Raw genomic sequence first — 25324 nt, 5'->3', positions numbered from 1 at the left:
CCTTGATTAAGTATAATGCTGTCAAAATTCTACCTTACTTCTAGTCCTAGGAAGTAATGAAGGAGTCCCAAATCTTTCATCTCGATTTCTCTTATTAGATCTTTCTTGCATTGATCTATGAGATACTCATCACCTGTTATTAGTAAATTATCAACATACAGTATCAAAATTATCATATCATCTTTATCCCTTTTATAATATAGATTTGGATCAGCTTCATTTTTGGAGAATCCTAAGCTGGTGAGATATTTATCAATTCTTTGATACCAATCCGTTGGAGCCTGTTTAAGCCCATAGAGAGCTTTCTTGAGCATGCAAACAAAAACTTTAGGATCATGAGTTTCAAATCCTTCAAGTTGTTCCAAATATACCTCTTCTATGATCTTTCCATTTAGAAATGTTTTTACATCCCAATGATGCACTTTCCATCCCTTTGATGCTGCAATAGCTAGAACTGCTCTTACAAAGGTGTATCTAGTAGCAGGAGCAAATGTTTCTTTATAATCAATCCCTTCTTTCTAAGAAAACCCCCTGGCTACAAATCTGGCTTTATATTTTTCAATGCTATGGTCAGCAATATGCTTTATTTTAAATATCCATTTGGAAGGAACAACAGATTTTCCTTTAGGTCTAGGAACAATTTCCCAACCATCATTTTTCATAATGGATTGGTATTCTTCCATCATAGCATCCTTCCAAGCTGTATGTTTAATAGCATCTAAAACATTGGTTGGTTTTGATTTTGACAAATCATTCATGTTTGCCATATAACTAGAAAATCTTTTGGGTCTTTTGCTTTCTCTAATTGTTCTAGATGGTGCAGTGAAGTCTTGTGCTTCCTCTACTGTCTTAATGGCCCAAAGTGGTCTTTTCTTAGAATTTTGAGTTTCTTCAAGATTGAGATTTTGAATTTCATCTTCAATTTCTTTAATGTTCTCCTTCTGAGACTCAGATTCAGTATTTCTTTCAGAACTAGGTAAGGAAGAGGGATCTTCAGAACTTAGGGCTCTTTTGAATGCTAAATCTTCTTTAAAAATTACATCCCTACTAAGCTCAATATTTTCCTGACCAAGTATGAAAATCCTATATGCTTTAGATGTTTCACTATACCCTACAAAAATACCTTTCCTCCTAGAGGGTTCTAACTTAGTTCTGTTTTCTTTTAGAACATGTATGTATACTAGGCACCCAAAAATCCTAACACGACTTATATTGGGTTTAACCTTAGTAAAGACTTCTTCAGGAGTTTTATCTTTAAAGGAGTGAGGACTTATGTTTTGAATACAGACAACAGTACAAGAGGCTTTTGCCCAAAGATAATATTCTAGATTTTGATCAAACATCATAGCTCTTGCACCTTCTATAATTGTTCTATTCTTCCTTTCTGCTACCCCGTTTTGTTGTGGGATAAGGAACAATATACTCCCTCTTAATTCTTGTTTCTTTACAAAACTCTTTAAACAAATCTGAGGCATATTCCCCTCTATTATCAATCCTAAGAGTTTTAATTTTATGTCTTGAAAAGTTTTCAGTTAAGGTTTTAATTAAGATTTCTTCTAATTTTTCGCATTTTCAAAAGTAAATCCAAGCTTTTCTAGCGAAGTCATCTATAAAAAGTATATAGTACCAAAATCCTCCAGGAGAAGGAACAAACATAGGTCTACATAATCTGAGTGAATTAATTCCAAAACATTGTTAATTTTTCGGTGCTATCATGAAATGGACTTTTGGTGTTTTTACCCAAAGCGCATCTTTTGTATATGCTTGAGTGATCTTTATTCAGTTTAGGTAAACTAGTAACCATCTTCTCCATAGTTGATAAGGTTTTGAAATTTAGATGTCCTAGCGTTTTGTGCCATATTTCGTTTACATCAACACCTTCATGAATTAAGGCTTGAATAGGTCAACTAGTTTCTGAATTCAATTCATACGAGTACCCTTTTCTTTGACCAATCAATCTTGCTTTCTTAAATGAGGAGTTCTTACCCCAGGTTATTACTTTACCGTCCATGAATGCAAGATTAGATTCCTTTTTATTCTTGGTACATAAAATACTCCTTTGAGAAGAAGAGAATTACCCAACTTTAGTTTCAAGGTGCAGTTTCCAATTTCTTTGACAAAATGTGTTGAATTATCATCGATGGTGACTTCGCCATTAACCTTTTCATATATAGAGTCTAGTGCTTCTTTGTATCCTGTAATATGCCGAGATGATCCACTATCAATCACCCATGCATTACTCGAGACTTCATTTGATAGTGACAAAATACAATACACGATTCTCAGGAGCATAGTTATCTTCTTCCCTAGTAACGTTTGTACGGTTCACTTGTTGTTTAGAATTATCAGGGCAATTAGATCTATAGTGTCCAAATTTTTTGCATCTGAAGCATTGTATTTTGGATAGATCTTTCTTAGCTTTGTCATTCATTTGATTACCTTTTTTCTTCTTGAAGTGCTTCTTCTTGCCTTTATAAGAATTTGTATTGAGAACATGAAGTTCTTCATCTTCCGTTTTCAATTTTCCTCCTTTCTTAAGTTTTTTGGATTCTTCCTCAAGACAATCTCCCTTAAGTCTATTGAAGTCAGGAAGATTATCTTTGGCACTTACTCCTTATGCAAATGTCTCCCATGAATTTGGTAATCCATCTATAGCCATTAGTGTTAGTTTCGTGTCATTAATGATGGTTCCTATACTTGCAAGTTCATCTCTTAAACTGGCAACCCTTAGGAATTAAGAATTTATTGATTCTCCCTTCTTTATTTGTATATGATTTAGTTGCCTTTTTAGTGCTAGAACTCTAGTTGCATTGTTAACCTCATATGCATTTAGGAATGCATATCAAATGTTGTTTGATGTTTCGTTAGCATGGGTACTATATCATTTTTAAACCCATTTGATATGATCTGTATGGCTTTCCTGTTTACTTTACTCCACATAGTTTTATGAGGTTCAACCAGTAGGTTGTCTGGATGTTGAATCAACAAATTGTTTTACATAATTTTCTTCAAGAATAATCATGATTCTGAATTTCCAAGCATCTAAGTGTTCTTTCCCATTAAACCTGTCCTTGGGTCTAATTGTGTATGCCATTTGAAGATAGTACAATGATATATATATATATATATATATATATAAAGTTTGATTATTTAATTTGCAGAGCCTAGGTTCGACTACCAAAGCTCTGATACCATGTAAAGTTTCTACAAATTCTGTTATTAAATCAGACTTAGATAATACTTTTTATCCTTGTTATAGATGATCTTCTTTGTCTTTTGAATGCAGGAGGTGTTATTTTCAGAATATTAAATGCTGTTCTAAAATTTGTTTTATCTCTGTAATAAATTCATATAGGTAGAATTGCTTAAAGGAGCAGACTTATTCTTCTTGTGTGTCCTTTAACTACAATCACACCTTCTATAAATACCTTAACCAAAGGGCATGTCCCTTGAAGGGACATGACCCTATCTAGGTCGGCCCAGACAATGGATTCTTAGAATCAACGCCCACGGAGATAATGTTAAGCAAACAAGAATAACTAAAATTAGTTAAGGTAAATGCTAACACGCACTCATCTATGAAATAGTCAATCATGCCTATTCAAGGAGCAATGTATTTAAAGGCAATCATAAGGTAATAATACAAAGATAAGGTCTGTGTGATCTGCAGAGTCCGATCTGTATGACGATCGAAGCTATAGTTTTTAACATAGAATCGCATTTTTAGTTATTTATTTTTTGTGCAGTGCTCATGCATACTCCTCAATTGTGGACGGCTTCTCTTGAACAAACTCAACCATTCATGTTGAAGGTTGTACAATTGCCTTCTTCATGTATATATACAATCGTCTTTTGGTTTCTTTTTCATGATGGCTTGGCAGATTTTTACCAGCATACATATGTAGTTAACCAAACTAGTACTGTTGATACCTCTAAATTGGTGTTAGTCTTTATCGTTTCAATACCATGAGTCTAAATGTTTGAATCATAGATTGTTGCTACTTTTAACTCAAGCACAAATCTTCATAGACATGGGTTATAAATATATCCTCACGTTTCTTTCGAAAGGTGTGAGTGAACATTGTAAATTCGTGAAGGAGATTTTAGTGAAGAATTTTGAAAGAGAACTGTAGACAAACATTTGAAGTGACTGGAGACCTTTGTATTGAATAGCTTGACTTGCAAACAAAAATAAAGACTCTTATGATTGGTAATGAACTTTAGCACTTTTTTATTTAGGAATTACAATATCAGAACACTCAGTCTTATACATATTAGATTTTGATTGGTGATATCAATGTTGGTAATAAAAGTTCTTGTTAATACTACTGACTTCAAAGCCTGAATCCATATATGAAGTATAAACATGATTACACAGCCAACAATACTGATAGATCTGTTCATAGGATCTTCTATGAAATGATACTATTCCTACCTTGTCCCTGTGATATCCCCATTCTTTTTTATTTCCTATATAGTTTCTGAATCACAATAGTATTGTTTTACTCTGAATTTCACAATCCATGAATAATGTTGGTATACCTTTGATGTCTATTAGTCTCCTATGCATCATTCATGATTTTCATTTGAAAATATTGCCACTGTCATTAAGGTTTTCAAATTGCTCATTCATTGTTATCCATATCTCTATAACAATGATTTTTCTTCAAATATTTACCCAGCTTCAGAACATCTTTGAATAGATCGATACACTATCTATCATTTGCAAAGATGTTGAATCTTCTTAGAACACTAAATATAGCCAATAGCTCTATCGTAATCAATTGTATGTTCCCCAATCCTTTCCATAAATCTACCACCATTGATGTGTATGCATTTTTGGTTATATCTGTGACTTTGACATTTTGACATTAGTGATTATATTCCATCTCCAACATTATAATTAGACGCCCTAATTTTTGCCAAAAAATAGGGCTCCATCACACTGCTCACCAGATGATCACTAACATTATGTGTGCCATCATCCTTGCACACATCAACAATTGAGGTACAACTACTAGGTATCTCTACCAATACCTCCTTTCAAGATCAGACTTGTTGGGTGGATATTTTGCAACCAACAGTTTTGGGCAAAATTCCAATCACAAAATAGGATGACAAACCATAGTGTGTGAGACAGAGTCTCTCCTACCTTAAAGGTAAGGCTCCCCCTTCTCACCATTCCTTGGATCAACTTAAGGTAAGCAAGAAGTTGAGAGATTTTGTAAACAAGGTGTTACCAATATCCTTTCTTCTTAACTGTCAAGAAAGACTCCACTTACTCATGAAGCGAGTAATGGGCAGGGTGAATCTCTAACTACACTTCTATCACAAGCTGAAAACAATGATACCGATAAATTTTCACTAACTCAAAGGCTAACTGAAAATGTATAGTTTTGGCTCTAAGTCTAGTTGTACTTCTATATAGAAAAACTTTACAATTAGGCCACAAAGACTCCTAAAAGTAAGAATACTTAGCCATTTTGCAAATTAAGAAGAAAATATAGGCTACAGGCAAAGCTTCTAGATATACACTTTCACAATTGCTCCTGGTCAAAGCTCTGGCTTCAATTGCTTTTAACTCTTTTCTATTCAATTGACGAGATACAATTACAAATAACACAAGATAACATAAATCAAAGACAACTTAGATGAATTATAGATAAAGCTTACAATTCACACAAATAACAATCTCACTTAATCAAAGCCTCAAATGCTACTTTGTATTCACTTTCTCTCAAAATAGTGCTTACACAAACAAAGTTCTGCTGGCACAATTTCTCAAAGCTCTCTTGCATAAAGATAATGATCATTTTACAATGAGGGGGCAGTCCTTTATATAGGCACAGGAGTTGAGAAAAAGCTGGAGGAAAAAGTGCAAGCAACTCAAACAACTTTGACCTAGTCTAACTACAGGAAAAAATAAAGGGTTACATGCAACTGCACATGCAACTCTCATTACATCCTTTTACATACATGAAACTCGCATTACATGTAACTATGTTTTTTCATGTAATGCATTCTTTACAACTACTAACAAGAAATAAAAAACAAAACAACAATCTTAGAGATTGTTTCTTAGTGCCTTGAATTTAATAATGATGTCACGCAATGTGGGAAGCTTAGCAATTTCCATAGTCTTCAATACAGCTTCAACTCACATTGCATTTTCATATGCTGATTGCACAACTTCGGAACTTGTTGCCGTAGTATCTAACAAGTGTTTTGTCAAGGATTTATACAAAACAAACTTGTTCATCGTATGTTAACCAAAATCTTCAAAATCTACATCAGTATTGATCCTATTAGTATATTTTGAATTTACAATCTTTGTTGCAATAAGATTACCAAATTCATCAGTAACATGACATCTCATCTATTTCAAATCACAAGTAACACTTGTTTCGACTGCCTGACAATCTCCAAAGGCCATCTGCAACTTTGTGATCAGCTTCCTTAATGTCTCCTCCTTGTAACCAATGAGCCCTTGAAATCTGAAGAACATTTCACATGACGGAAGAATGTCACATGAAACCAAGCCATCCAAATCAAAACTCACCATTTCATCCCAATCATCAAGGATTTCCTTCAAGTTATCTGCTTCTTGAGTCAAAGAAGAAATTAAGTTTTGCTCCATTTCATTCATCTCTTTGACACGCCTAAGCACTGCAAATGTCTCTTGGATGGCTCGAACTACTTCAGAAATGATTTCCTGTATCCAAGACATGGTGGCTTCAATCAACCTTCTCTCTTTAGACGTTTGAGACATAACAACCACACTCTGAGAAGATAGTTTCTAGATAACCTCATTCAAACGAGAGACCTCCTGTTTCAGCTGATTCTTCTTTTCCCAAAGCTCATGATTTCTCCTTGATACATTAGCCAATGCATCTTGAGCATCTTGCAAGCAACTCAAATATGATTGCTTTCCAATTTCAACTTTAGTAAACTTGTAGTCAAAACGACTAAGCTCCTCAATAGGTTTATCTACCAAGCACTCAGCAACCTCAACAAATTTAGTTTTATCATAACCAACCAAAATTCTGAAAACAATTTTATCTTTCAAAGATTTGGATTTAGTCTTCTTAACAGGAAGATTATCAAGAGGAACAACCACTTTCCTTCTGTTTATTGTTATTTTACTCAACCATGCAGGCAGGCTGAAACTTTTATCCAAAGAAGCAAGCACACTAGAGACCATTGGCATTGATCCAAATTGTATATCCATAGTGACTGAGCAAGATTCAGTCTGTACTGCTGAAGGCATAGGAACATGTTGAGAAGATTTTGTCATAAAAAGCTCAAATCCTGTCAAAGATGTATCAAGTTGGGAAACTTGACCACTAGTAAGAGTCTCAAAATCTTCAAACAAATCTGCTAAGTGATCATATTGTTCATGTGCAGGGATATGAGGAGCAAAAAAAGAAACAAGAAGAGCCATGATATTAACCTCCAAGACTGGAATGGAAGGAGTGAAAATAGTGGAAAATGAATCCACATCATTATCAACCTCATGCAAAAAGGGCTCTTCATGTATAGAAGACGTACAGGCTTGTCCAGGCTTTGAAGGAGATATGATCATGATTTCCCCTTCTTCATCTGAATCTCCTTTATCAGAGTTTGTTTCCAATTCTTCTTCTGATTCTTGAATTGGTTCAGGAACTTGAGATGATTTAGTTCATTTTCTGCCCTTCAATTTGAATTTGAGAGAACCCTTAGCATCAAAAGATGAGGCACCATCCTTCCTTGTAATCTCTAGTTGTGATTTTCTACTAGGAGGACCAAAACTTCCACAATCCAAACCCGTCTTACGATTTACTCTTTTAAGACCTTTACTTTTCAACCATTTGTTGGTATTTACTAGGATGGATTGAAATCTGTCCATGATTGATGTACCTTCCTTTTGTTGCCATTGAATAAGAAAAGGACACTTCTTATCAAAGCTAGCTTGATGAAATTTTGGATCAATAATGTCGCCCTCATCTTCAACATGGAAATCTGAAGGGATTTCCAACATGTTAAGATCAATTATCAGCTGCAAGTTTAATCTGCAGTAATCCATCTTCATGATGTCAAGTTTTCTCCTTATATCTATCCAGATGTCGTCGATGCGATGAACATGAGTGTAGGTTCTTTTCATCTGAGAATTCATCTCTTGATAATCAAAATTAAATCTGGCCTTGAACTTCTTCAAGGTAATCAACTACAACTCTGCTTCCATGTTCTTTGCTTTAGGAACAAAAATGATTGAATAATTGCCAATAGCCAAAGGCTTAGCCGAGGTAAAGCCAAAACTAGGCCTATGCAAAGCATGTTGATCACTCTGCACATCCATAAGTTGTCTAGCTAGCTCCATTAGGATGATTTGATCTATAGCATACCTAGGTAAGGTATACGGCTCTCCTTTAAAATAAACAACTCTCAAGTATGTGAATGTAGGAAACTGAAGAAAAATACAGTTGTATTTGTTCACCTTTTCCCATGCTACATTAGATACTCTTTTGATAGTCAACTACTTATCAAACAAGCACTGGAAATATCTGAAAAAGGCATCTTAGACTTTTTTGTAGTGGAATTTACTATTTGCCAAAGTGATTTGGTCATAGTAATCCCAAATAGGAACTTGTAAATGATCTCCTTTGGTAGAAAGATCAGAGAAAGATCCCATAGCAATAGCAATGTAAACTAGATAAGAATTCATATAGAGAGGCGCTGATGTTCCCACATTGCATATTTGTTGGCTTAGTGCAATACTAATAAGATCTCCCCAAAGGATGTGTTCTTTATTCCCCATAATATGAAACATGAACTTATAAATCCATGGCTCAAAATCAGTAGAATCTTTAAGGCCACAAATCTGACTAAGAAGGATGATGAGATACTTATACTCTTGTTTGAAATTTGACTGCTGATCGATCTTTGGCCATCTGGAGAAACTGCTTCTTTTATTGTCCAACCAGTAAAGGTTGACATACTTCTGATAATTACTCCTTTGCTTATTCCAACTGGCCAATGACGATCCTTTAGGCAAATCAGCACATTCTGATTTATGCGGAACCTTGAAGATTTGTTCTATAACCTCAGGATCTAGGCTTATGATAACCTTGCCATCAGCATCTTTGATAGTATTTGTCTTGGGAGTAAAACGTCATGCACATCCATAAATGAAGTCAGGTTTTATAGCCGCCATAGGAAACGTAGATACCAGGTGAATGTTGCTTCTCCTAATGCATTTCATTTCATGACTAGTCAGAGCTTCAACTCTTTGTAGAAAATCAGCCATGTCCACATGACCAATCTTTGTGTCCAACATGTTATCCAAAATAGATATGACTGAAGAAGGAGCTGCATGAGCCAATTCTTTATCATATTGATATTTCATTTTGTCTTTAGATTTGGGTGGCGAGGACATATCTTGTGCTTGTGCTGCAACACAAAAATCCCAAAACATAAATATATCATTAGAAGGAATCTCCATACAAGTGAATTCCGGATCAATAGTGAAGATTCAAAAATGGATTGGAGAATTCACAAATACGTGAAAATGACTTCAAAGAGAAAGCATATGTATATGCAATGGAACGGAAACCAAAATGAAATGAACAAAATGCAGAGTGAAATGGTATGAAAGTGTGAAAATGGAAGATGACATGAAATGGAATAGAATGAGAATGTGTGAAAGTGAAATGCATGGGAATGCGTGTGAATGAAAATTGCTGATTTCAAAAGTGACTTAGCGTTTTCAAGGCATTATTGCATAAAAAAAGAGTAAATGTAAATGCAACATGCAACGCTAGGTGGAGGGTGAAAAGAAATGCGGATGTGGGTGAAGAATACACTTCACATGTATGTGCGAATGAAGGTTAAGATGGAAAGCATTGGAAGATACAGAAACATAAATGCATATGAAGGGATGGAAATGGAAAATGGAAGTGAGATAATGAGTTTTATAGTCACTTTTGGTAAAAAAGAGAAGTCAAAGTACATCGGAGGTGAAAATGACATCCTTTTGACTTTTCAAAATGTGACTTTTAATCAAAATCGGACCTTCTTGATACAATTACACGTAAAACATTTTGTGTAATTATGTTGTGTGAATGGAAGCGAAAAGTGAGATGGGTGAAAATGGAAGTGGAAAATAGGATTACATGCATATGCAGATGACGAATGGGATGAAAAACATGTAATTGTATTTCGTTGAGTGAGAGATGAAGTGTTGTGACATGGAAATGGAATGTGGAATATGATGATGCTTTCGCATGTAATGAAGCAAAAACAAGTTCTTGGAAAAGAACTTGTAATTTCTCCAATTGGAGAAAACCAGCAAGCAAGCACAAAACACAAAACACAAAAGAAACAACGTACCTTTTGAAAAATGACTCAAACATGCCAAGATGCAATGCACTTCAAAACTCACTCAAAATTGCAACTTCGGAAAGAACCAAAAACATGAAAATGAATAAAAACTTCATATTTAAAGGAAAAATGCACTTTCCATGGAAAAGATTATCACAAATGGCAACCATCAAGCAATTTCATTCAGAAAATCAGCAAGATAAGCATGAATTAAATAGCAAGAAAGAAGAAGTCCACTTACATGAAGATTAAGAGTCGAAAATGAAGGAAAAAGATGCTCCAATGTTGAAAAATTCTCCAAAAATGGTAAGGCTTTTTCCAACTTTGCAAATTTGAATGGGAGAGGGCAGAAAACAAAGAGTTCTTGTTAGAAGATGCCAAAACGTGCCCTAAAAACACTCCAAGATCCAACATTTTGCATATGGAAACTCATGAGACATTTTTTGGCGAAAAACTTGTTTCACCAAGGAGCATGAGTAAATCGATTTGGTGTTTAGACACCAAAATGTTAACCAATATGCAATGTAATCATCAAATAAACCAAATCAATTCATCCTCATGCAAAAGTGTTGATCAAACATGAAAGTATTTGTAGTTTTCTTCAAAAACATGCCCTAGGATTGAGCTCCCAAAAACAATTTTCAGCACGTTAAATCCATTCTTGATGCAAGGAATCTCATTGCCAAGTAAAAATGCCTTCAATGGAGAAGATTTCATGCAAATCCACCAATTAAATCTATCACAATGAGAAAAATTGGGTTCTTGGAGAGCAAATGTATGCATTCTTTCAAAATCGGACTTTTTGGAGGGCACAACACATTTTAAAACATGCTTTTGATCAAAATCAAACCTTTTTGGATGTATTACACATTTTAAAATATGCTTATAGATAAAATCGGACCTTTTGGAGGAGGAAGCATATTTTAAAATGCAACTCACCTTTTAGATGTTTAGAGATAAAAACTTCACTTTTCATACCATACCATCAAAAAGGTCCACTTATGATGAACTTTTGATGTAATGACATCAGAAAAGTCCACCAAAGCAAACTTTATATGCAGTGACATGTTAAAAGTCCACTTTTGATGGATTTTACATGTTATTGCATATAAAATGTCTACTTATGAAGACTTTAAGTCATTTAATTCACTTAAAACTATAAAAATGTTACAAAGTAGGTCATAAACAATATTTATTTATCATATTATGAAATATCATATATAAACATCATTTTAAAGTAACATTTAAATAAACATTTGATTTTTTAAACCAAAAATTAAAATGAAACTATATAGTTATATAGTTACTTTAAGTGAAAAATTAAAAGATAACTTAGAGTTATAACATAAAGTGCAATATAATCACTTTAAGTTATAAATTTAAAGTTAAAGTAACTTAAAAACATAACAAAAAGTGAATATAAGTTATATTTTTCAAAAAGTGAATGTCAAATTGAAAATATAACATCATACTTTCAATACGTGATGTTGCACCTAAAATGTCCACTTTTGAGGCACTAAAATGGGCATAACTCGACTGACAACTCCGATTGACCTCTAGGTTAGACCGAATCGAAGGGAAAAATGAAAGGCATGACATGAGCAAAACCAAAGGACTAAAAATAAATAAACACAAACTCAAATGTAAAGAATGGACTATGAAGGGTTCAAAAATGAAGGCTAGGCTCGACAGAAAGAAAAGCGAGAAAGACTCGATGAAGGCCTTCAGTAAAATGATTTGATATATGAATTGAAACGGATCAATCAATCAACATTAAACAATTAAATATCAAATTCAAGCTTAGAGAAATGCGAAACTAGCTTGGGAAAGTTTTGTGCTATTACCAACATTTTCTGATGACAAAATGCAGGACAAGACTCACATAAGGGATTACTATCCTGAACATTAGACCTTGTATTACCCATATCCCCACTACTACCAATTGATGTAAGACTACAATCAAAGGCATTTAACATGTCCTCAACGGAACTCAATGTTGTTGTCTGCTAATGAAACAAACACATCTACATGTCCTGTAAAAAGTCTCCAACATCATAACTTTAGATAGGACTAGCAGTTGCTCTACTAAGCACAGTATCATCTTCACTATGATGGCTAGCTGCTCAAAACTCATGGTGAAGACTTCTAGATGTCTCACATGTGAAAAAGTCTACTTTATCTTCCAGCATTCTTAGTGAAGACCTTTTTAAAATGGAAACCATATACCTAGCTTCCCTGTCAACTGATGTCGGATCTGAATGTCTTGTTTCCATCCATTTCTGATTTTGTCTAAGTTTTTCCATCATAGCCTTCACTATGATAGCTAGCTGCTCAAAACTCATAGTGAAGATTTCTCGATGTCTCACATGTGAAAAAATCTACTTTATCTTCCAGCATTCTTAGTGAAGATCTTTTAAAAATGGGAACCATATACCTAGCTTCCCTGTCAACTGATGTCGGATCTGAATGTCTTGCTTCCATCCATTTCTGATTTTGTCTAAGTTTTTCCATCATAGCCTTCACTATGATCGCTAGCTGCTCAAAACTCATAATGAAGACTTCTCAATGTCTCACATGTGAAAAAATCTACTTTATCTTCCAGCATTCTTAGTGAAGACCTTTTAAAAATGGGAACCATATACTTATCTTCACTGTCAATTGATGTCGGATCTGAATGTCTTGTTTCCATCCATTTCTGATTTTGTCTAAGTTTTTCCATACTTTCCATCAAGGCATTTGTTTTCTTCCTGAGATTACTTGGTTATTCAACCTGTTTCCATATTTATTAGATTTCATGTATTTGTCCATAACTAAAAGAAGTGCAAGAGTGTTGGGAACTCAAATATCAACAACAGAACCAAATAATGTTTTTTTTTCCTACCACACAGGATGGCAGGAAACCGCTCCAATACTACTCTAAGAGCCATGTTGGATCACACTGCTGCATTGTTGGATAGAGTGTTTTGGGTTTTGTAATTTGTTTTGTTTTCTTGAACTACATAATTTTTTGGTATTTTCAAATGCATATCAAATGCTGAAATGACCAATCAAAGACAGCTAGCTATAATGCCAATAGCAAACCGGGAAATTGCAATCTTATTACTTGCAATGTTATACAAATAATCCTCTTGTAATCCACGAAAGAAAATAAGAACCTGTATATGAATGAAACCAAATTAGTTGCAGCAGATCCAAGGAAATGCAACGCCAAACTTGGTGTAGAGAACATTAAGTCGGTTACATTATTTTGCACCAGTATTTGGTCACCTCACAAGTCAATAAATACCACAATTTCCAAGACAGCTAATAACATCCAAATGCTGCCATATAAATCAGATAACCACAGCCTCTAGAGTGCCTAACAGAGGCGTCTAATGCAAGCAGCCAATCACCTTAACCATTCACAAATTCTGGCCACTTATAATCTCTATGTGTTTGCAGGCTGAAATGCCAATATGCAGGGAGCAAATTGCCTTCAATGTCATAGTATGAAACTGTAATGAAGACAAGCCAAAACCATGCCAAACCTCATACTAATTGCAGCTCCTCTTAGCCACCAAAAATGCCTAGTAATGGCATTCTCAATCGGTTACAAACTCATGCCGATAAGAGGACATGGTTGGCATCCAAGACTAGGATTAATCTTCAGCAACCTTATTAATTTTGGTACACAATAGCACCAAAATTACCATCAATACAATCAGAATCAATCACTAGATGATCAGGGCACAATTCACCACAATATTTCAGTGATTCAAAGTGCCAACAAAGAGGAATCAATCCTCAAAACCCTTGTTGAAACCCTTTCAGAAAAATTCACAACATAAAGAAGTCAATAGGTAAGAGAATGATTTCTTTTCTCACAAAGCATTGGTTTTATAATAAATAAAGATGACTTCTTCAAGACATCTTTCACTTAAAAGTCTCTTTTCTTTATACTTAGGCACACAATTAAATTATACAATTTATTAATTCCCTTTAGGTACAAAAAAGACCTTTTCAACCATATCATGATATTCGGACACACAAGGTCATTGTTTCTTGTGCTCAAGATTTTAAACTTTTCAACCTAGTTCCAATGAGCCATGACAACAAGGTGGCAAATATACAACACCAACAAATATAGCAACCTCCACATATTAGTTAAATAATAATTCTAACTCACTCGTCTTACAAAAATAACTATAGAAGCATCAAAGTCAAAATATGACAACACATAAGTGATCTTGATGAAGAAATACGATGAATAAACCTGACGAGGTGACTTCCTAAAAATAGATGCTCCTTCCAAGATTCTTTGAGCTCAAACTTGAATATAGAAATTTTAAAAGAAAAAGCAACACTCAACTCCTCTAACTCATCTGAGCTGATTGGAACCATCTGTTGACTTACAATAAATAGTAAGTCCCTGAAAATGGAGCCAAAGCTCACCATCGGCTATAGGAGAGCCTAATAACTCCACAACAAGGTCCTCTAACACACCAGTATTAGCCTACAAAGACCCAATAATAGATTAAATTCCTCAAATCTGCAACAACTCAGAAATAGGGACATTACAATGGTCTACATTGCTACACTTTGCATCCATGCCAACTGGGGAAATTTTGAACTAGAATATTTGACAAAAAATCATGACCAATATTCCTTGGTTGGTGTCAGAAGATATTCACACACTCTAATTACATTCTAAATGGTGGAATTTGGCTTTATCAATGCCTATGACTTTTTCTTTGAAATCTCTAACACCATATCAACAAATCAATTTTGTGCATAGGAAACATAAGCAGACATTCTTTATCGTACTTTGTCAAACATTTCTTGGGATTTGTTTGTAGATGTCGTGGAATGGCATACATGTTTACTGGTGCACCATTTGGTCAAGCATTGTTTTCAAACAATGACATAAATTTGGCCCCTTATTACACCAATAATAGTCACACAAGTATTGCATATGCACACTATGGGATTGAACTATTGACTGACAACATTTGCTTGTTAGTATACCGAGAGGCTTACAAAGTTAGGATGTATTTAGTGATTCTTTAATTACTCACAGATTTTGAGAACTTCATTGCACAATCTATTCCTATATTCTACAGTCGTCTCACTTCATCCCATAATCGCATCTCAGCGTGGCATTGTTTTAAACTATTCAAGTTCATGGTACCCAGTTCCACATTTCCTTTTAAATGCATTCTAAGCAATGTCCAACCAGTGGCAGGAGGATACACCTAAGGCATTGTGTCAAATGAGTCATGTGTCTCCCTTGGATGAATATCTATGCTTTATTGAAAATGAGATGACCCTTATTATAAAGGTCACCAAAGACCCTAATTCTGAGCTTAAATTTATCAAATACTTAATATGTAACTGTTAAAACAGATCCACCTTACAGGTGTGCTGATAATTAAATTAAAAAAAAACTACAATATTCAGGAGAACCACCAAACTGTGACACTTCAAACAGTAATATCAAAGGGTAAATGAATAACAATGTTCATAATGAAATTAACAGCAAGAACCTGCGGTTTTTCCCAATTGAATCATCATAGGCATGAATACGCTCCTCTAAATCTGACTGTAAACCCGTTGAGGAAGTGACTACGGATTTGAGACTGTCCCTGTCGAAAATCGTGTTGAATGCCGACTCCAATTTCAATGGTTTGTGCACTCTTGCCTCCAATTATAATGGCGTGCTGGTCATCCCGCCGAGTCCAGAGAAATTCGTTTTGATCTATTAACACAGTCAACATTGGATCAAACCACACCCAGTCTTAGCCGCCGGAATTAACAGACGCTTGTCATGATTGTGTAGCTCGTTGTTAGAAACGCCCAGACTCACACGAACTGCCCCCGATTAGTCCAAACGGAGGTCGTGGCTACCGCTTTATCCACTGCAATCGCCTTAACTCAAATCGCGTGGCCGGTTATTTTCTGTTCGGCCCGAAATCCAATCTTTTTATGAGACACTAGTAATCATGAGACGCCGGCAGATCAAGTGGCTCGCATTTATTAGCTGGAAGGAGAACTCTGCTTGTGATTCCACCTACTGATTATAATTTCGCCTCCTTGCTTGAAACGTATATCAGATTATTCTCTGATCCTAATCATTTTCTGGCTTCCACTACGAATTTCCCCAATCTTACAACAATCTTGAAAATGGCGATTTATTCCTCTTAGTTAAGAAACTTTCACTTGGCCTTGGGCCACAGATTTTCTGCTCTGTTGAAGTGACTGCAATATCACTTCCTGATTGCTATAATTCGGATGATATTCCACATCCTCAAAATTGCTTACCCATGGAAGTTTTCGTTTCCAAGGATAATTTGAGAATTTGCAGACCAAATGACCACAAATTGCTCCAACTGAAATAGAATTCCAATCCACAAAATCGCTTGTGCAAATGGATGCCTCTTGTCCTCTATTTATTCACTTTTTGAGAAGTCACTGGAAGCTTCCAGAATCGTCCTTTATAATATCTTATTATAATGCACTTTTATTATCAAATAACTTTTATAAAAATTAAATAACTTATTAAATTAAAAGTGCAATCTTAATTCATCATTAGAATATGTAGACCCCATTTACTGAATGTAGCAAAATGCAATCTTCTGGCGACGAGATGACTCTCTCTCCAAGGCTATTTGCCTACGAGAGTCAATGATAGGCAAATCTACTGTAGGAATTGTGTCGCTAAAAAGGGGACATGACAGTCCGCCCTTCCTGAAATTGCTTGCCCTCAAGCAATCTCAAGGTTGGATGCTGCAAAATTGTTTCATTTTCCCAAGTAGCATCTTCAACTGGTAGAAATCTCCATTTAACCAAATATTCTCTGATCACCCTTCTGCGGAGCTGCTTTTCCCTAGTTTCTAAAATGAATTCCGGCACTAAGATCAACTTCCCTTCATCATCCAAGGGAGGTAACACCGTGGAAGGTACCACATTCTGTCCCAACGCCTTCTTGAGACGCAACACATGAAACACATTGTACACTTTGCTATTCGTGGGAAGCTCAAGCTCATAAGCTAATTCCCCTATTCGTCTGGTGATCCTGAAAGGCCCATAATATCTAGGCTTAAGCTTTTCTGACCCACTTATTTTAAGAGTAGATTGCCGGAAGGGCTGTAGCATGAGGTAAACCATGTCACCCACCTCAAAGCTTCTCTCAGTTCGCTTCTGATCCGCATACTGCTTATACTGATTCTGTGCCCGAGCAATGTTATCCCGAAGAGTGCTAATAATGTCTTTACTTTCTTGAATCAAATCCCCGGCACGTGGAACCCAGATGTCCCCCATCAGCAAATCAATATAGCTCGGTGCATCATACCCATATAATGCTCGTAAGGGTGTCATCTGAATTGACATGTGAAAAGTGGTATTGTAACAATATTCACACAAATAAATCCATCTTACCCATGCCTTCTGCTGATCCGCCACGTAGTTCCTTAAGTAGCCTTCCACCCACTTGTTTACTATCTCCGTCTGTCCATCAGTATGCGGGCGATAACTAGTACTGGGTGTGAGCTCAGTGCCACATAATCGAAACACCTCCTTCCAGAAATGACTCAAGAATCTGCTATCCCTGTCACTGACAATACTACGGGGTATCCCATGTAACCTGAGAACTTCTCTGAAGAATACCTCAGCTACCTGTACTGTTGTATAAGTCGTGGTGATGTGAAAGAAATGAGCATATTTCGTTAGTCTATCTACCACCACATAAATGCAGTCACGTCCCTGAGCCTTGGGCAACCCTGTAATGAAATCCATGGATATGCATTCCCACTTCTGTCTCGAGATGGGAAGTGGCTGTAGGAGTCCTGCTGGGAAGGTGTGCTCTTGTTTATTCTGTTGACAAACAGAACACTCACGAACATACTGCAAAACATCCTTCTTAAGTCCTTTCCATGTAAACCGTTCCCGCACCTGTCTATATGTTTTAAAGTACCCGGGATGACCAGCTATGGGTGAATCATGAAGAGCCCACATAATAGACCGTTTCACCTTCGATCCTGGGACTAAAAAGATCCTGCTTTTGTAAATGATCAAGTCGTCCACAAGTGTATACCTAGTGTCAACAATTGTCCCATCAACTATACCAGATGCCCAAGAGTCTCTAACATATTCTGCAACAATCAAATGCTTCCAATCCTCAGAGATCTCAATCATCGTATTAAGATGTGGCCTTCGTGACAAGGCGTCTGCTACAACATTCTGAGTGCCTTTCACGTACGATATAACGAAGTCGTATGCCTGTAGCTTACTCACCCATTTTTGTTGTCTATCATTGAGATCTCTCTGCCCAAGAAAATGTCTCAAACTGTTGTGGTCAATTTTTATACAAAACTTACCACCTACTAAATACTGCCTGAACTTAGCTAATGCATGCATGATGGCTAACATCTCCTTATCGTAAATGCTGAATGATTTCTCTGGCCCACGGAGTTTCCTGCTTTCATATGCAATAGGGTGTTTGTCCTGCATCAAAACAGCCCCAAGACCATCTCCTGAAGCATCACACTGAAGTTCAAATGGTTTTGAGAAATCGGGCAATGCTAGTACCGAGCATGAAGTCATGATCTCCTTAAATCTATCAAAACAAGCCTGTGCTTTTCTGTCCAAACAAAAGCTCCCTTTTTGAGCAAATCTGTCATAGGAGCCGCATGTCACGAATACCCGCAAACAAATCTGCGATAGAAGCCACATAAACCAAGGAATCCTCTCAGCTGGGTCAAGTTCTCAGGAATAGGCCACTCCACAATAGCACGAATCTTATCAGGATCCATCCGTACTCCTTCTCTACTGATAATATGACCTAAGTACAATAACTCAGTCATCCCCAGATCACATTTGGACTCTTTGGCATTTAAGGACTCTGCTTGCAAGGTATTCAATACTGTCTCTAAATGCTCCATATGCTCACGCCATGTTCGACTGTATACCAAGATATCATCAAAGAAAACCAACACAAATTTCCTCAGCTGATGATGGAAGACTTTATTCATGGTGCATTGGAAAGTAGCTGGTGCATTGGTCAACCCGAATGGCATCACTACAAACTCAAAGTGTCCATAATGACATCTGAAGGCAGTCTTCTCTATGTCTTGTTCTCTGACTCTAATCTGGTGGTAACCCGACCTCAAGTCTATCTTACTGAAGTAGCATGCCCCATGTAGTTCATCTATCAGCTCATCAATCTGTGGAATAGGATATCTATTCTTAATGGTCTTCTTATTCAACATTCTGTAATCAATGCACATCCATAGAGAACCATCTTTCTTTTTACCAAAACTATTGTAGAAGCAAAAGGAGACTTACTAGGTCTAATGTGTCCCATTGCAAGAAGCTCCTTGATGGTTTTTTCTATTTCGTCTTTGAGCCTCTTTGGATGCCTGTATGGAGTGGTCATAACTAGTTTAGCACCTTCTTCCGATGATGTGCTCAATCCCTCTATCAGGTGGTGTGCCAAGTGGAATATCGTTGAATACCTTACTATACCTTTCCCTTAATATCTGGATGTCTGGATGATATTCCGTCTTTTGTTGTTCCTCCCCTATAGGCATGAGAGTACACACGGCTGCCCATTCAATATCATTATGCCTTACCAAGCTTTCCAATCTTCTAAGAGAAATAGTTCGGATATCACTATTCCTGATAGCTCTCAACACATGCTGCTTCCCATCTACCTCAAACTTGATCTCCATGTCCTTGAGACGGAAAGTGACTTCGCCCAATAAACGTAACCATGCCATACCTAAAACGACATCCAAGTCGCCCATATTAACCACATGGTAATCTGTTTTAAACTCATAATTATTCAGACGTAAAGGCATGTCTTTGACCATTCTATTGCACTTAAGAGTATATCCATCGGCAACCTGTACTCGGAGACCCTCAAACTCCTCTATCTTGATTCCACGGCGCTCAACCAATCGTGCATCAATGAAGTTGTGTGTGGCACCTGTATCAACCAATGTGATCACCTTCTGTCCTGCTAGAACACCACGTAACCTAAAAGATCCCTCCTGTTGAATACTAGACAAACGCCCTTTCTGTAAATGTAACTCAATTTCTTCCTTTTGTTCTGAATTTCCTGTTTCTCCTTCAGGTTCTGAATTACTGTGATCCTCCTCATTTGCTGCACTGTCGGAATCTGACCCTTCGTAATATGCCCACATAACTCTGTTGGCCTTTCCTTTAGGTCTCAGAGGACAATCATGGTCCTTGTCATATGGGCCTTTGCAATAGAAGCATAATTTCTTTCTGCACAAATTGTTTAATGCTTCTGCATCCAAGGGTGATTTTCCTTTGGTTTCAATACTCTTCCCTTTATTCTTATCAAACTTCTTATTGTCTCTGAAAGAAGTAGTACTCTTGGAAGTGAACCTACTAGAAGATGCTGTTAGTTCCATACCCCGCGCTTTCCTCATGGCCTCCTGAAGTGTTGGTGGATCAAATGCCTTAATCCACCCCTTAAGAGGTTCGGACAATCCTTCTGTGAATAGGATAACCAACCGTTTCTCAGACACATCCTGTACCATAACTGACAACCTCTGAAATTCACTAATATAAACCTCCAAATTGCCTGACTGTTTTAACTGAGCGAGGTCGCGAAAATAAATCTCCGGATCTTTTTTATCAAAACGTTCAACCAATCTGTCCACAAAGTCCTGGTAAGATGTCACCTGGTTGTGCTGCAACGTAACCATCCCGTGTGACCACCAATCATGAGCTACAACCTCCAAATGTAAAGTGGCATATCTGATGGCATCTATTTCTGACATAGGCCTCAATGCCAGGAATGTATCCAACTTATGAACCCAAGCCTGTGATGTCATCTGACCACTACCATCGAAAAATGGTAAAGTGAGTTTGCTAACAGCTCGTTGCAACTCACTATCATGACCTCCTCTAGACCTCCTATTCTGACGGCTGCTCCTCATATGCTCTCTTCTTTGGTTCAGATAGCGATCAAAGTTCAATAGTTCACGCACATGCGGGGGTAATGCCTGCCATTCTGCAGTAGCAGCTCTGAGATCATCCTGAAAATCATCCGGCAATTCATCTTCTCCTATCTCCTGAGCCTCTTCCCTTAGGAAGGTGGCACGAGTAGGCCTATTTGTTGTCCATGATCTGCGCCTAGGAGCACCCTGTGAGCCTGCCACACTTCTATTATCATGATCAGGTGTACCTCTACCTTGTTTCTGAATCCTGGGCTGAACAACTCTCTCCATTATGGTAGTCAAAGCCTGTAGTGACTGAGCTATTTCTTGCTGTCCGGTAGTCATGATTCTGTAAAACTCTCTGGTCTCATCGTCATCAACTCTGGGAAATCTCGGAGGACTCTGTGACTGTCTTTCACCCATATCTCTGCCCTTCAGTATTGATCTCCTGCGAATATAATATCTAGAATAGGGTTGCATAAAATATTTTACCCAACAGGATGGCAGGACTACTGCTCTGATACCACTGAGATGACCCTTATTATAAAGGTCACCAAAAACCCTAATTCTGAGCTTAAATTTATCAAATACTTAATATGTAACTGTTAAAACAGATTCACCTTACAGGTGTGCTGATAATTAAATTTAAAAAAAACTACAATATTCAGGAGAACCACCAAACTGTGACACTTCAAACAGTAATATCAAAGGGTAAATGAATAACAATGTTCATAATGAAATTAACAGCAAGAACCTGTGGTTTTTCCCAATTGAATCATCATAGGCATGGATATGCTCCTCTAAATCTGACTGTAAACCCGTTGAGGAAGTGATTACGGATTTGAGACTGTCCCTGTCGAAAATCGTGCTGAATGCCAACTCCAGTTTCAATGGTTTATGCACTCTTGCCTCCAATTATAATGGCGTGCTGGTCATCCTGCCGGGTCCAGAGAAATTCATTTTAATCTGTTAACACAGTCAACATTGGATCAAACCACACCCAGTCTTAGCCGCCGGAATTAACAGACGCTTGTCATGATTGTGTAGCTCGTTGTCAGAAACGCCCAGACTCACACAAAATGCCCCCGATTAGTCCAAACGGAGGTCGTGGCTGCCGCTTTGTCCACTGTAATCGCCTTAACTCAAATCGTGTGGCCGGTTATTTTCTGTTCGGCCCGAAATCCAATCTTTTTATGAGACGCTAGTAATCATGAGACGCCGGCAGATTAGGTGGCTCGCATTTATTAGCTGGAAGGAGAACTCTGCTTGTGATTCCACCTAATGATTATAATTCCGCCTCCTTGCTTGAAACGTATATCAGATTATTCTCTGATCCTAATCATTTTCTGGCTTCCACTACGAATTTCCCCAATCTTACAACAATCTTGAAAATGGCGATTTATTCCTCTTAGTTAAGAAACTTTCATTTGGCCTTGGGCCACAGATTTTCTGCTCTGTTGAAGTGACTGCAATATCACTTCCTGATTGCACTAATTCGGATGATATTCCACATCTTCAAAATTGCTTACCCATGGAAGTTTTCGTTTCCAAGGATAATTTGAGAATTTGCAGACCAAATGACCACAAATTGCTCCAACTGAAATAGAATTCCAATCCACAAAATCGCTTGTGCAAATGGGTGCCTCTTGTCCTCTATTTATTCACTTTTTGAGAAGTCACTGGAAGCTTCTAGAATCGTCCTTTATAATATCTTATTATAATGCACTTTTATTATCAAATAACTTTTATAAAAATTAAATAACTTATTAAATTAAAAGTGCAATCTTAATTCATCATTAGAATATGTAGACCCCATTTACTGAATGTAGCAAAATGCAATCTTCTGGCGACGAGATGACTCTCTCTCCAAGGTTATTTGCCTACGAGAGTCGGTGATAGGCAAATCTAATGTAGGAATCGTGTTGCTAAAAAGGGGACATGACAGAAAATCTACCGTAAGGTGGAGAAGATGAAATTGTTTCATTGTCCTTGTGACGATACATTCTATTGTGACATTGTGTCAAACAATTTGCACGTTATATCTCATGGCATTCCCTATTAATCATATCATGGGCAACATTGTTGACCACATAGTTTGCAATGTATTTTAATGAGGGCAGTCTAAGGAAATAATTCTAATAGTTCAACAATCTCTCAACTGTGCTGCACAACTTGATTTGGGTATTAACAAATATGTTTCCACAAATCTGCAAAAAATATGTGTGCTTATCTACTTTCATTTTTCACTTTATCGATATCAGCTGCCTTGGATTTTTCCACATTCTTTGTTTGACAAACAGGAATAATGTGAAATAAATTTGCATTTCCTCATTTCTGTCTAATTGAATTTCTCACCAAAGAAATTAAAAGTTCTTTTCGACTAATATTGAACTGCATATAAGATTAATCTCTTGCAAAACATAGGAGTAATTGATGTTTTTTTTAAATATATATATATATATATATTGTCTCATAAAGTGGTACATAATAATCTTCATCGCAGCTGACTCTATTACCCAAATAAGAATAGGCACTCGTCATTTACTGAAATATAATCGTTGGGTTTACAGTTGAAGTCAGTAATCTATACATTTCTTTCTTGCAAGCATCAATCCAATTGTTAAAAAGTGCCATATAAAACACTCAATCATTTCAAGGATTTATTCAACTTTATTTTGATCGAGTTCAAGGATCTTTCCAGCCTGAGAACTCACCAAGTCTAAATTTGCTATAGAAAAAGCTTTGAACAAGGTGATCAGGTTCAAAGTGAAGGTTTACTTGCCTAGGTGTTGCAAAGCCTAAAGTGCAAGGGAATAAAGATTATTCCTGTTCGTGACCAAAACTGATTGAGTAATCCTATTGAAGAACTAGCAAAGCTCTTGGATTTTCAATCTGTGGTTTTGGGAACCAACAGTGGGTGCAAGTTGCATTCCATTTGATATTAAAATGCAAAGCTGCATTATTTGCCAGGTTCCTTCATTGAATGTAAATGTAAGCTAAGATTTTATATTGAACATTTTATGCAATGCAATTGAAATTCATGGAATTATTAACACTAATTAGCACAGAGCTAAAGTTTCAGAATTACATTTCTTGTATATGCAAAACTGAAATCAAATGGTTGTATGAAGACATGATATCGATATTGCCATGGTTCAACTACTAAGCCTGTAACTGAAAACCTTTAAATTCAAGTTCACAATAAAGGAATTCACTTGTGTCAAAAGGTGGCATGCTGAGTGTTTGACGAATCGTCGAAGGTATAAGTGGCGGTTTCAACATGTTATGACCATATAAATGTTGATAGAATTTCTCTACATGGCATTTGTAATTCGTATGATGCTTTGTAATTCAAGAACTCAAAAAGTGTCATATTATTCCTTGCATTCAACCTATTTGATGAAATATCATTGAGTCATTATGGAAAACAAAATTAGAACTCGCAGGGGTTCTTAGATGTACAATCAAATTATCCTACATAGCAATAAGTCATATGTTTGCTAATGACATTTAATTAATACCTTCATATTCACACACTTGATTAAAAGGCATTTTATAAGTTTTTACTCTCAAAGAAAACTTAAGGGTCCATAGAGAAAAAAGCTAAAGCCAACGTTGTATCTTTCAAGGGTTGATTATGTTCAAAGTCATCCACACAACAATAAATGAGTGACATGGACAAGAGCATGCTAACCTCATGTAAAAGATTTGTACCCTCGCTTGACATGTAGAAGATGCGTTTTATTCTCGCTGGTAGCAATTGCACTGATGACGCAACCTGTCCATATGATCTCAAAACTTATCAAAGCTTTATCAAATAGCACGATCAAGATTAGAAATGTGCAATAATAATTATTCAAGTAAAAAAGACCCACAAATGTAAATTAAAGCCAGATAAAAGATACAAAGACTTACCTTTTTCCTTTAACCTACAGTTTTTAATTTTCCCATTTCAAAATTAATAGAGAAAATGAATGGAAATAACATCAAAGTTGCAATACAATGTTTGAAATGTACCCATACCT

At 36.4% G+C, this 25324-nt stretch overlaps 1 protein-coding gene across 4 annotated transcripts in view; it reads right to left on the bottom strand.

Moving 5' to 3' along the window:
* The window catches only part of MEE18 (maternal effect embryo arrest 18), a 366229-nt gene that overhangs the window by 201953 nt on the left and 138952 nt on the right, over positions 1–25324 (bottom strand). For all 4 annotated transcript variants that reach the window (XM_089800288.1, XM_089800291.1, XM_089800290.1 and 1 more), the window contains one exon: positions 24994–25077. In XM_089800288.1, coding sequence (XP_089656414.1) covers positions 24994–25077 — 84 coding nt within the window. The remainder of the gene's footprint in view (positions 1–24993; positions 25078–25324) is intronic.

This window comes from Cupressus sempervirens, chromosome 9, assembly GCF_028749045.1.
Source record: "Cupressus sempervirens isolate cs-2001-9-10 chromosome 9, ASM2874904v1, whole genome shotgun sequence".
NCBI classification, from domain to species: Eukaryota; Viridiplantae; Streptophyta; class Pinopsida; order Cupressales; family Cupressaceae; genus Cupressus; species Cupressus sempervirens.
This window is presented reverse-complemented; position numbering and strand designations above follow the sequence as displayed.